The following is a 14,131-nucleotide window of genomic DNA, read 5'->3' as shown; positions in this document are numbered from 1 at the left end:
AGTTAACATAGTCAATTTCCACAAGGTCACTCAATGATTTAACCATGAAACTATGTTTCACAAAAAGCAAATTAAATAGGATTGGGAACTAGAAACTTATCAGGGTATAATTGCCCCATGTTGTTGAGTAGCAGCCATTTGTTAGACTGTATAGCTACCTAAATCGTAGGGTATACGTGCTATCGTAGGGACAGAAATGTGGGCAGAGGGGGTGGGGTGGCCCTGTTGGTGAGGAATGAGATTCAGTCCTTTGCAAGGGAGGACATAGGATCAGGAGAAGTAGAGTCTGTGTGGATAGAACTGAGGAACAGTAAGGGCAAAAAGACCCTAATGGGTGTTGTCTACAGGCCCCCAAACAGTAGCATGGATATTGGGTGCAAGTTGAATAGGGAGTTAACATTGGCATGTGGCAAAGGTAATGTCGCAGTAGTTATGGGGGATTTCAACATGCAGGTGAACTGGGAGAATCAGGTTGGTGCTGGACCCCAGGATAGGGAGTTTGTAGAGTGCCTACGGGATGTATTCTTGGAGCAGCTTGTACGAGTGCCGACCAGGGACAAGGCTATTCTGGATTTAGTGTTGTGTAATGAACAGGATTTGATAAGGGATCTTGAACTAAAGGAGCCATTAGGAGGTAGTGACCATAATATGATAAGTTTTTAATCTGCAATTTGAGAAGGATCGGAGGTGTCAGTGTTGCAGTTGAACAAAGGAGACTATGGAGTCATGAGGGAGGAGCTGGCCAAAGTTAAATGGACTGATATCCTAGCAGAAAAGACAGTGGAACAGCAATGGCAGGTATTCTTGGGAATAATGCACAAGGTGCAAAATCAGTTCATCCCCCGGAGAAGGAAGGATTCAAAGGGGAGAAAGCGGCCACAGTGGTTGACAAAGGAAGTCAGGGATTGCATAGCATTTAAAAAAACAGTATGACAGAGCTAAGGTGAGTGGGAAGACAGATGATTGGGAAATTTTTAAGGAACAACAGAACTTAACTAAAAAGGCAATACGGGGAGAAAAAATGAGGTACAAACGCAAGCTAGCCAGGAATATAAAGGAGGATAGCAAAAGCTTTTTGAGGTATGTGAAGAGAAAGAAGATAGTTAAGAACAATGTTGGGCCCTTGAAGAATGAATTGGGTGAAATTGTTATGGGAAACAGAGGAATGGCAGAAGAATTTAATAAGTTCTTTAGATCTGTCTTCACTCGGGAAGACACAAGCAATCTCCCAGATGTATGGATGGGCCAAGGACATAGGGTAACAGAGGAAATGAAACAGATTGACATTAGGAAGGAAACGGTGATGAGAAGACTGATGGGACTGAAGGCTAACAAACCCCCAGGTCCAGATGGTCTGTATCCTAGGGTACTAAAGGAGGTGGCTGTGGAAATCGCGGATGCATTGGTAATCATTTTCCAATGTTCCTTAGATTCAGGATCAGTTCCTGAGGATTGGAGAATGGCTAATGTTATCCCACTTTTTAAGAAAGGAGGGAGGGAGAAAACAGAACTATCGTCCTGTCAGCCTAACGTCAGTAGTGGGGAAGATGCTAGAGTGCATTATTAAAGATGAAATAGTGGCATATCTAGATAGCAGTGATCGGATTGGGCCGAGCCAGCATGGATTTACCAAGGGCAAGTCATGCTTGACTAATCTATTGGAGTTTTTCGAGGATGTAACCAGGAAGTTAGACAAGGGAGATCCAGTGGATGTAGTGTACCTCGATTTTCAGAAGGCATTTGATAAGGTCCCACATAGGAGATTGGTGGGTAAAATCAGAGCTCATGGCATTGGGGGGAAGATATTGACATGGATAGAAAACTGGTTGGCAGATAGAAAGCAAAGGATAGCGGTGAATGGGTGTTTCTTGGAATGGCAGGTGGTGACTAGTGGGGTGCCGCAGGGCTCGGTATTGGGACCACAGCTGTTTACGATTTACATCAACGATTTAGATGAAGGCATTGAGAATAACATCAGCAAATTTGCTGATGATACTAAGCTGGGTGGCAGTGTGATATGTGATGAGGATGTTAGGAGAATTCAGGGTGACTTGGATAGGCTCGGTGAGTGGGCAGATACTTGGCAGATGACGTTTAATGTGAATAAGTGTGAGGTTATGCACTTTGGGAGTCAGAACAGGAAGGCAGATTATTATCTGAACGGTGTAGAGTTAGGTAATGGAGAAATACAAAGAGATCTAGGAGTCCTTGTTCATCAGTCACTGAAGGTGAATGAGCAAGTGCAGCAGGCAGTGAAGAAGGCTAATGGAATGTTGGCCTTCCTTACAAAGGGAATTGAGTACAAGAGCAAGGAAATCCTTTTGCATTTGTACAGGGCCCTGGTGAGACCACACCTGGAGTATTGTGTACAGTTCTGGTCTCCAGGGTTAAGGAAGGACATCCTGGCTGTAGAGGAAGTGTAGCGTAGATTCACAAGGTTAATTCCTGGGATGTCCGGACTGTCTTACGCAGAGAGGTTAGAGAGATTGGGCTTGCACACGCTGGAATTAAGGAGATTGAGAGGGGATCTGATTGCAACATTTAAGATTATTAAGGGATTAGACAAGATAGAGGCAGGAAATATGTTCAGATGCTGGGAGAGTCCAGTACCAGAGGGCATGGTTTAAGAATAAGGGGTAGGTCATTTAGGACAGAGTTAAGGAAAAACTTCTTCTCCCAGAGAGTTGTGGGGGTGTGGAATGCATTGCCTCAGAAGGCAGTGGAGGCCAATTCTCTGGATGCTTTCAAGAAGGAGCTAGATAGGTATCTTATGGATAGGGGAATCAAAGGATCTGGGGACAAGGTAGGAACCGGGTATTGATAGTAGATGATCAGCCATGATCTCAGAATGGCAGTGCAGGCTCGAAGGGCCGAATGGTCTACTTCTGCACCTATTGTCTATATCGTATTGCTGTGCACTTACTTCCTTTACATCAATCATCTAATCAAGTATCTTCTGTCACCCCTAACACTATCCATAATTAAACCAATGGAAGCTATAATGTATTCAATAATTATGAATATTAATTTATATTTCTGTAACTTTCCTATCTTGCAAAAATTCTTCAAACACTTACGGGAGAATTTCCATAAATTGGGTCCTTTGTAACGCAGGGGGCCCCTGTATTTTAATCAGTGTTGCCCATTGGAATACTAAAGGCATGCAGAAACAAACATTTTGTGTTAAGGTCACAATCTTATCCTTTTTCCTCTCTTATTTTCTTCACCAACTCTCACTGCCAGCAATCATCAGGAATTGGACAACATCGCTATGAATGTAAGTTGTATTTCATTGCTTTATTAACCCTGTCATTATGATAAATGGTTGCAGGCTGTTTTTAATCTAAAATAAGAGAGCAACTTTCCTTTGCTGTCCTTGCATCTGCATTCCCCAGTACACAAACATAAGAAAAAGGAGCAAGTGTTGGCTGTACTTTTACACGAACAGTTCAATAAAGTTATGTTAATCTTGGTATTAGCCCATTTTACTACCTGCTCCTCACAACCTTAGATTATTTTGAGACCCTGATAAATAATCTTTTTTAGACCTTGGAACGACTTAATTCAGAATTTTAGTGACTGGAGTCCAGTAGATATACTTACTGACCAGCATACTACCTCATGAATTACAGTGTTCTTGTCACTGCTCAGTTTGAGATTCAAGATGTAGGCTTCATCCCGGCCTCTTGAATCACTGAAATGCAGAGGCAGTAAGGTTAATCAAATATTTAGTCAAGTAAAATCAGGTGGTTCAGCTATTACTCAAGTTTTCTGTATTATGTATTAACTGAAAATGATGTAGCAATAATCTACACCGGCCTTTCTCAACTTTTTGCTCTGGAGGAACCTTTGAAATAATTTTCAGGTCTCAGGGAACCCCTGCGTACAATTATTATATCTACAGCTCACGGTACGTTATCGTGATCAGCAAGTTGTAGGTATGATAATCTAAAAATAATTGTCACTGCTCTTTTAAGAAGAGAATGAATTTTAGCCAACCTTTCTTGGGCAAAAAAAAAATAGTTGAGCTTAGCTTACCTTTCTTGAAATTAACCTCTTTCTTTCCCTTTCGTAAATTTTAAAATCTCAAGGCAAACTTAATAAATTTCTCAATTTTGGGTTGAACGTGAGATAAGCGCACACAGATTTAATCTTCAGCTGAAATGAGATGATTTCTACCCTTGCTCTTAATGCTTGTTAAACAAGAAGCTTGCTCACACATGTAAGAAGTTGAAAATTGCAGCAACATCTTCATTGCTTTCCTATGAATGCCAGGATAGGCTTCTTTCACAGAAATCCAGAACTAGCCCAGGAGCAGGCCAGTAAATCTCATCTTGAGAGCATGGTCAGTCTGCAGCTCACAAAGTTCTTCCTCTTCTCTCAAAGTCGTAAGTTCTCAAGCTGAGCAGAAGATTCAGAGAAAAGGTCCCTCACCCAGTCATACACTTGTGTTGAAAGGGAGGAAGAATATTGTTTAATTTTGTTCTGCAGTTCTTCCAGGTGGTTTTCAATAAGACTTGCGACTTTCTGATATCCTTCCTCACTCTCAAGCCGAAGCAGCAGTGGAAATATTTCAAGATTTTCTTTTGCAACATGATTTTTTCTGAAGATTCAGTTTCCTCTTAATCCAAGAATCTCGTCAGTTGAAGTCAAAACATTTTCTGCAGGGCCTTGCAGAGACTTGTTTCATATGATGAAAAATGCTTGTTAAGTAGGCTAGTTTCTGCAGCCATTCTTCATCTTTAAAGCACTCAGCAAAATCTGGCCTGCTGTTTTCTTGAAAATCCTCCTGCAATTCACCTTTCAGCTCAGACACCCTGTTGAGAACTTCTTCTCTGCTAAACCACTGGATTCCTGTATGTAGCAGGAGATCGGTATGTTTTTTGTTCAGGCTATCACACAGTTTTTAAACATTCTAGAGTGAACTGGTCTTAAACTTACTAAATAACTTGCTTCCTGAACCTTTCTACTGACTTCAATTTCAAAACCTTTAATCTGTTTGTTTTGAGATTTCAATAATCAGCCCTCTTATGTGTCATATGGCTGTGATTTGTAGTTCAGTGTTTTTTCAGTTTTGCTGGAGCCATTACTGTATTTGTAAGTAGTTTGCCATGGACTAGGCACAATGGAATAGGACAACCCGGATTACCAGTCCATGGAAAACCCAGTGATACATAGCTTCCATTGTAAAGACATGGTAATGGCTGATTACTTTAGTCCCACCAACTGCTTTTGTCTCCAGGACCCAGAAGAGGCTGGTGGTCTGCTACGGTCCTGAGTCTTCCGATCGCGAAGGGCGGTCAGTCATTGCTTTGCGTGCAAACCCAATTGGTGGCTCCCCGCCTCAGGGTCCTGCAGAGATTCCTGTATAGTGACCACCCTCCGAAATGGCATGAGATGTTGACGCACTTACTCCACCAGGAGCACTGCCTGCAGGAGGGCGCACAGCTTCAAGTGGCCAAGCCATTTTGAGGGAGCTGCCTCAGTTTCACTGAAAGCTGTTGAGGGTATGGCTTCTGGTCCCATCCGGACAGGGTGCTCCTGTACTGGTGGGAGACAGTGCTCTAGCTGTGAAAGGGGCTGGTCTCCATCCCATCGTGGTGGGTGTCGAGGGGGCTCAGGGGAAGTGGAACAGTTCCAGCTGCACCACCATCTGACGGACCCAGACCTCAGGCAACCATGTGGGAGAGTGTCCCACAGGGATGCTCACCGTGACACTCCAAAGCATTTCTTAAACGTGCTGCTCTAAGCACCGTTCACTTCTGACCAGACTCGCCTTCGTGATCTGTTTTACTGTCTGGCAGCGGAGGAGTTCCCCAGTGGAAATCTCCTCATGCTGGGCCTCTCCCCTGTACATTGGGGACCTGGAGTGGAAGGCGTTGCATTGTAAGTGCTAGCATCACGCATTGCTCAAAGTTCAAAAATTGGTGTGTTTTTATTAACGATCTCTCGTGAAACCCCGAGCAACCTTTCTCATTAACCTAGGGTTCCATAGAACCGTGGTTGAGAAACTGTGTTCTAGACAATCACTAATATTTGTAAAACCTGCATTCATGAATCACACTTGTGATTCATAACTGTAGGTTTTTGAAATATTAGTGTTTGTGTTGTGTGGATGCCATTTTTCAGTAATTCTTATCAAAATATTACAGCTCCTGAGGAATAAAGAGTTGTGCTAAGTTATCATTTCAAAGCTTTTTAGTGCAGTAATAAGATTTTCAAAGCTGTGAAGATAAGGAATTGGAAATACATTTCGAATGGATATTTAGTTGCAGAAAACAAATGGTGAACTGACTGGCTTGAGGCCACGGACTCCTGAACTGCTTTCACTCACTTCAGCACAGAGCTGGCTCTCTGGCCGTGATTCACTTTTGGGGACTCTGCAGTTCACATGCTGTGTTTTATTTCTTCACATTTTTATTATTTGCCCAATTTGTTTTTTTATACACATTGGACATTAGTTAGTCTTGGTTGCTTGGGGGTTTTCATGGATTGGATTGAGTTTCTTTGTTTTGTGGCTGCCTGCAAGAAGATTAATTTTAAGGTTTTATATGGCATACGTACTTTGAAAATAAATTTACTGTGAAGTTTGGTAAAGGGTGAATGGTTAATCAAATTTCGAAAGAGACCGCTTCTAGTTACTGGCAAAAGGGTAGAGCTTACTATTCACTTCGGTAAATTTAAAAACAAACATAAGAGGTGACCGGATAGAGGTGTATAAGATAATGAGAGACATTGATCATGTGGACAGTCAGAGGCTTTTTCCCAGGGCTGAAATGGCTAACAAGAGGGGGCAGAGTTATAAGGTGCTTGGAAGTAGGTACAAGGAGGATGTCAGGGTAAATTTTTCACACAGTGTGGTGGGTGCCAGCAATGGTGGTGGAGGCGGGTACAATAGATTCTTTTAAGAAATTCTTATATAAGTATATGGATCTTAGAAAAATAGAGGGCAATGTGGTAGGATAATTCTAGGCAGTTTCTAGAGTAGGTTACGTGATCCTTTGAAGGGCCTCTAAAGTGTTGTAGATTTTCTATATTCTGTTCTAAACATCTTGCCTAAAATATTTCAACAGGCTCTAAAACATTTATAGATTATTTAAACAGATAAGCTGATAAAGGTTTCACATCAAAATATTTAAAACTTGATTTCATTCCAGGACGATTTACAAAATGAGCCTTTTGAACTTATTTGGAAAGATTTTGAACTTGATTAGCATTATACTTAAATAACTGGACAGCAAATATTTGTATTTGACATAATGGAACATGGATAAGGGTGATGAACTTTGTGGTTGATATGCTGTTTGCCTCTCTCTGTCCTCTTCTTGCTCTGACAAAAGAGGGCTTTGGCTACTGTATTAAGTACCCAGTTAAAAGTTGTTGCTTCGGTGATGTATGCAGTATTATAGTCTGTTCAGCTGCTGCTAACAGGAGCTGTGCATTCATATGCAGCATAGTTAAAGTAGAATCTGATATTTTCTTAATCCATGTTTTTGATTTTAAGCTGACTGAGTTTTGCACTGAATGTTTCTGCAAATGGCGAGGTGCTCATCAGCAGCACCTAGAGCAAGGCGAAAGAGTGATCCTGAGTCAGTTTGAGGAGCGGAGAGCTAAACGGAGGGCACAGCGGACAACGATTCAACGACACCCTACACATGCAGCAACTGTGGCAGAGCCTACCGCTCCAGGATCAGCCTCAATAGCCACAGTCAGCGCTGCTCGACAAACCAGTGACTACCAGAGGCACAGTACCCATGGTCAACCACAACTGATGGAGGCCACACACAGTTCTGCATGTATTCGTATTCATATACACTATGGACATGGGTGCCTCAGACTAATTCATATATACCATCTAAACTGCATAACTGAGCTAGTTCCATTTGTTTGTATTTGGTCCATATCTCTCTAAACCTTTCCTATCCATGCAATTGTCCAGTGCCTTTAAAATGTCATAGCTATACTAGCCTCTACCATTTTATCTGGCAGTTTATTCCAGGTACTCACTGTCCTTTATGTGAAAAGTTTGTCCCTCAGATCCTTTTTTAAATCTTTTCTCCTCACTTTAAAGCTATGTCCTCTAGTTCTGTACTTCACTACACTAGGGAAAAGACTTTGGTTTCTCACCTTATCTATGCCACCCATGATTTTATGATTCTCTGTAAGTGTTTGTTGAAGATCAGTTCTCGCAACACAGGATGTATCATACGTTCTTTTGAAAATGAGCTCTTTAGTATATCAATGTTTGCCTTTCAAAATATCCAAATGAGCACAATAAATGTTATATATATTGTCAAGTGTTACAAATGTAGTCAATATCAAATATTGAAAAGTATTGTGTTCTAAATTGCACAATATCAAATTTTAAAGCTGGTGTTAGACAAAGTTGGAGAACTTTACATCTCTGAACTGGCTTTAAGAGTTGAGCCTTAAAAATCTTACATTTGTTCTTCTGTAGTGCAAAATTTCCAAAATAAAAATCAACTTAATCTTATTTAATGTTGATTGAGGAGAATCAATCATGCCTTGTTTGATTATTAATTTAGATAATTTGTCAAAGTATTCTCTCTTGTGGAAAGATGTGATGAACAAAAGAAATATTTCAAAAATGTTTTTAGGAATGATTTTAATTTTCCACATATTGATTGGGACTCTCATACTGTTAAAGGTCTAGATGGGTTAGAGTTTGTAAAACGTGTTCAGGAAAGTTTTCTAAATCTGTATATAGAGGTACCAACTAGAGTGGAAGGACATCCAGGACATCACCAATTACAGGACAACATCTCCTGATTCTATGGGTGATGCCTCCCTCCCAGATGCGCTGAACAAATTATACGCCCATTTTGAGGCGGAAAATGACATGGCGGCGAGGAAGTCCACCTCTCCTACAAATGACCAGGTGCTGTGTCTCACCGTGACCGATGTGAGAAGAACCCTGTGCAGGGTCAACCCATGGAAGGCTTCTGGACCAGACAACATCCCTGGTGGAGTGCTCAGAGGATATGCAGACCAGATAGTTCTCACTGACATCTTCAACATCTCCCTGAGTAGCACCACCGTTCCAATGTGCTTTAAGGCCGCCACCATCATCCTCGTGCTGAAGAAGTCTTCAGTGTCCTGCCCAAATGACTACCTTCTTGTTGCCCTCACATCCATCATCATGAAGTGTTTTGAGAGGCGCATCATGAGGCATATCAAGACCCTGCTGCCCCCCCTCACTGGACCCCCTGCAGTTTGCGTACCGTCCCAACCGCTCAACAGACGATGCCATTGCCATCACCCTGCACTTGGCCCTAACTCACCTGGACAAAAAAGACACGTACATTCAAATGCCGTTCATAGACTTCAGTTTAGCATTCAACACAATCATCTGTCAGAAACTGATTGGAAAGCTGAGCCCACTGGACCATAACACCTCCCTCTGCAACTGGATCCTAGACTTCCCGATGGGAGACCTCAGTCAGTCTGGATCGGGAGCAGCATCTCCAACACCATCGCACTGAGCACAGGGGCCCCCCAGGGCTATATGCTCAGTCCACTGCTGTTCACTCTGCTGATCTACGACTGTGCTTCAACACACAGCACGAACCATATCATCAAGTTTGGCGATGACACAACCGTGGTGGGTCTCATCAGCAAGAACCACTAGTCAGCTTACATAGAGGAGGTGTAGCGGCTAATGGACTGGTGCAGATCCAACAACCTGTCTCTGAATGTGAACAAAACAAAAGAGATGGTTTTTGACTTCAGGAGGGCAGGGAGCGACCACTCCCCACTGAACATTAACGACTCCTTGGTAGAGATCGTTAAGAGCACCAAATTTCTCGGTGTTCACCTGGCGGAGAATCTCACCTGGTCCCTCAACACTAGCGCCATAGCAAAGAAAGCCCAGCAGCATCTCTACTTTCTGCGAAGGCTGAGGAAAGTCCATCTCCCACCACCCATCCTCATCACATTCTACAGGGGTTGTATTGAGAGCATCCTGAGCAGCTGCATTACTGCCTGGTTTGGAAATTGCACCATTTCGGATCGTAAGACCCTGCAGCGGATAGTGAGGTCAGCTGAGAAGATCATCGGGGTCTCTCTTCCCGCCATTACAGACAGTTACACTGCACGCTGTATCTGCAAAGCAAACAGCATTATGAAGGACCCCACACCAGTCATACAAACTCTTCTCCCTCCTGCCATCTGGGAAAAGGCACCAAAGCATTCGGGCTCTCACGACCAGACTATGTAACAGTTTCTTCCCCCACGCTATCAGACTCCTCAATACCCAGAGCCTGGACTGACACCTTACTGCCCTATTGTCTTGTTTATTATTTATTGTAATGCCTGCACTGTTTTGTGCACTTTATGCAGTCCTGGGTAGGTCTGTAGTGTAGTGTTTTTTTTCTGTGTTAATTTTTTACGTAGTTCAGTCTAGTTTTTGTATTGTGTCATGTAACATCATGATCCTGAAAAAATGTTGTCTCATTTTTACTATGTACTATACCAGCAGTTATGGTTGAAATGTCAATAAAAGTGACTTGACTAGTGAGGATGCAATATTAGATCTCCCATTAGGAAATGAGTTAGGACAGGTGACTGAAGTGTGTGTAGGGGAACACTTTGGTTCCAGTGATCATAACACCGTTAGTTTCAACTTTATCATGGATGAAGATAGATCTGGTCCTTGGGTTGAGGTTCTAAACTGGAAAAAGGCCAAATTTGAAGAAATGAGAAAGGATCTAGAAAGATTGGATTGGGACAGGTTATTCTCTGGCAAGGATGTCGTTGGTAAGTGGGAGGCCTTCAAAGGAGAAATTTTGAGAGTGCAGAGTTTGTATGTCACTGTCAGGATTAAAGGCAAAGTGAATAAGAATAAGGAACCTTGGTTCTCTAGGGATATTTGAACTCTGATAAAGAAGAAGAGAGAGATGTATGATATGTATAGGAAACAGAGCAAATAAGGTACTTGAGGAGTATAAAAAGTGCAACAAAACCTAAGAAAGAAATCAGGAGGGCTAAAAGAAGACATGAGGTAGCTTTGGCCGTCAAGGTGAAGGATAATCCAAAGAGCTTCTGCAGGTATATTAAGAGCAAAACAATAGTAAGAGATAAAATTGGTCCTCTTGAAGATCAGAGTGGTTGGCTATGCATGGAACCAAAAGAAATGGGGGAGATCTTAAATGGTTTTTCTACGTCTGTATTTACTAAGGAAACTGGCATGGAGTCAATGGAAGTAAGGCAAACAAGTAGTGAGGTCATGGAACCTATACAGATTGAAGAGGAGGAGGTGCTTGCTATCTTATGGCAAATCAGAGTAGATAAATCTCCAGGACCTGACGGGGTATTCCCTTGGGACCTTGAAGGAGACTAGTGTTGAAATTGCAGGGGCCCTGGCAGATATATTTAAAATGTCAGTATCGACGGGTGAGGTGCTGGAGAACTGGAGGATAGCTCATGTTGTTCTGTTGTTTAAAAAAGGCTGTAAAAGTAATCTGGGAAATTATAGGTGGGTAAGTTTGACGTCAGTAGTAGGTAAATTATTGGAAGGAGTACTAAGAGATAGGATCTAAAAGTATTTAGATAGACAGGGACTTATTAGGGAGAGTCAACATGGCTTTGTGCGTGGTATGTCATGTTTAACAAATCTATTAGAGTTCTTCGAGGAGGTTACAAGGGAAGTGGATGAAGGGAATGCAGTGGATGTTGTCTACATGGACTTCAGTAAGGCTTTTGACAAGGTCCCGCATGGGAGGTTAGTTAGGAAGATACATTTGCTAGGTATACGTGGTGAGGTAGTAAATTGGTTTAGACATTGGCTCAATGGGAGAAGTCAGAGAGTGGTAGTGGAGGATTGCTTCTCTGAGTGGAGACCTGTGACTCGTGGTGTGCCACAGGGATCAGTGCTGGGTCCATTGTTACTTGTCATCTATATCAATGATCTGGATGATAATGTGGTAAATTGGATCAGCAAATTTGCTGATGATACAAAGATTGGTGGTGTAGTGGATGGTGAGGAAGGTTTTCAAAGCTTGCAGAGGGATTTGGACCAGCTGGAAAAATGGGCTGAAAAATGGCAGATGAAGTTTGATACAGACAAGTGTGAGATATTGCACTTTGGAAGGAAAAACCAAGGTAGAACATACAAGGTAAATGGTAGGGCACTGAGGAGTGCAGTAAAACAGAGGGATCTGGGAATACAGTTACAAAATTCCCTGAAAGTGGCATCACAGGTAGATAGGATAGTAAAGAGAGCTTTTGGTACATTGGCCTTTATAAATCAAAGTATTGAGTATGAGTTGGATTGCTATGGTGAGGTTGTATATGACATTGGTGAGGCCAAATTTGGAGTATTGTGAGCAGTTTTGGTCACTGAATTACAGGAAGGATATTAATAAGGTTGAAAGAGTGCAGAGAAGGTTTACAAGGATATTGCCAGGACTTGAGAAACTGAGTTACAGAGAAGGGTTGAATAGGTTAGGATTTTATTCCCTGGAGTGTAGAAGAATGAGGGGAGATTTGATAGAGGTATATAAAATTATGATGGGTATAGATAGAGTGAATGCAAGCAGGCTTTTTCCACTGAGGCTAGGGGAGAGGACATGGGTTAAGAGCGAAGGGGGAAAAGTTTAAATGGAACATTGGAGGGGACTTCTTCACACAGAGAGTGGTGGGATTGCGGAATGAGCTGCCAGATGAAGTGGTAAATGCGGGCTCACTTTTAACATTTAAAAAAAAACTTGGACAGGTACATGGATGAGAGGAATATAGAGGGATATGGTCCAGGTGCAAGTCAGTGGGACTAGGCAGGAAAATGGTTCAGCACAGCCAAGAAGGACCAAAAGACCTGTTTCTGTGCTGTAATGTTCTATGGTTCTGTGGTAATGTTCTGAAAGGCTCCTTAGATATTCAGTATGCTCTCTGACTCCTGGAAAACTCTGGCCAGTAACTCTTCAAAAAGGAGAAGAAGCATTTGGGATAGCAGTAAGGGCCTTTGAATTCATGTGCCAAAAGCACCACGACAGACACTCACCTGCATGCCCCTTGGGTTGGGTGCCTCGTGTCCCATCTCTGGAAGAATCTATAGTTCCCACATTGGCCTTATTAGCTACCTCGACCCAGAAATCTGGAGTGGAATTGGACAATTCCTCAGGATCGAGGATTACGTTAGTAGTTATTTAATGGTCTCTGTCGTTAACATCTACAGTATGAACAAAACATATTTTCCAATATTCCAAAAATTGTAATTCTGAACTGTTAGAAGTTTCTGTTCAATATATTCAGATACTTCGTCAATAGCATTGTACTAACTCCTGTACCTGAATTTGCTTGATTTAATAGTTTAATGCTTAATGACTGTATTCCCTTATCTTATATGTTGTTTGCTTGGTTTTGTTTGGTTATACTGTCCAATTCTGGCATAGTTTAGCCTTCAAAACAGGGCAAAGCCTGATTTGACTCATTAGGTTGCACTCTTTAAGTACATTCACCTTATGATCACAAGATATAATGTCAGAAGCTTTTGTTTTTAATCTCACCATACCTTTCAAATGTACTAAAGTGAATGCTATAAAACTGCTGAGTTCTGAGATGCTGCTGTGTAAAAATGTGCGATCGGTATAAATGAGGTGGGCCAGGGGCCTGTTTCCGTGCTGCATGAGTCAATGATATCTGCTTTGCCTCTTTATTTGGGATCCATTAGAATGTTGGTACTGAAATATGTGAATATTATCCAGTTGGGTAGCTCTACAAGGTGTGAAATGATGTATAGTCTAGTTTTAAGTTAGTTTTTGTTGAATATTTTCCAATCTTGCCTGGGTATGATATCTCTCCTATAAGGTATTCCAGTTTTCAGAATATTAAAGTTGGTGAAAATGTCAAATGCGAGATGATATATGCTTTTTCTTTCTGTATGTTGCAAGGGTTGCCATTAAACTTAAAATATCAATGTACTGGAAAGGAAAATCTCAAATGTGAGACTGAACAAATATGGTAAAACTTGAGTGAACAGGGAGATGAACAGTAGGTGCACTAAATCAATCCAGTTGCTGCTTGCAAATCCTTGCATTTAGATTTATAAATTAAGTTTCTGTCGTAAGCTGCACCATGACCTATCTCAAGCTTACCTTAGGATCCTTGAGTTGTA

General features: G+C 41.8%; 1 protein-coding gene across 18 annotated transcripts in view; it reads left to right on the top strand.

Moving 5' to 3' along the window:
* LOC140728384 (PTB domain-containing engulfment adapter protein 1-like) overlaps nucleotides 1-14,131 on the top strand; it is a 383,776-nt gene that overhangs the window by 88,433 nt on the left and 281,212 nt on the right. For 6 of the 18 annotated variants that reach the window (XM_073047016.1, XM_073047014.1, XM_073047018.1 and 3 more), the window contains one exon: nucleotides 3,244-3,277. The exons of the other annotated variants lie outside the window; for them this stretch is intronic. In XM_073047016.1, the coding sequence (XP_072903117.1) occupies nucleotides 3,244-3,277 (34 nt within the window). The remainder of the gene's footprint in view (nucleotides 1-3,243; nucleotides 3,278-14,131) is intronic. 18 annotated transcript variants of the gene reach the window in all.

Source organism: Hemitrygon akajei, chromosome 5 (genome assembly GCF_048418815.1).
Source record: "Hemitrygon akajei chromosome 5, sHemAka1.3, whole genome shotgun sequence".
NCBI lineage: Eukaryota > Metazoa > Chordata > Chondrichthyes > Myliobatiformes > Dasyatidae > Hemitrygon > Hemitrygon akajei.
Note: the sequence above shows the minus strand (reverse complement) of the source record. Positions and strands in the feature narration are given on the sequence as shown.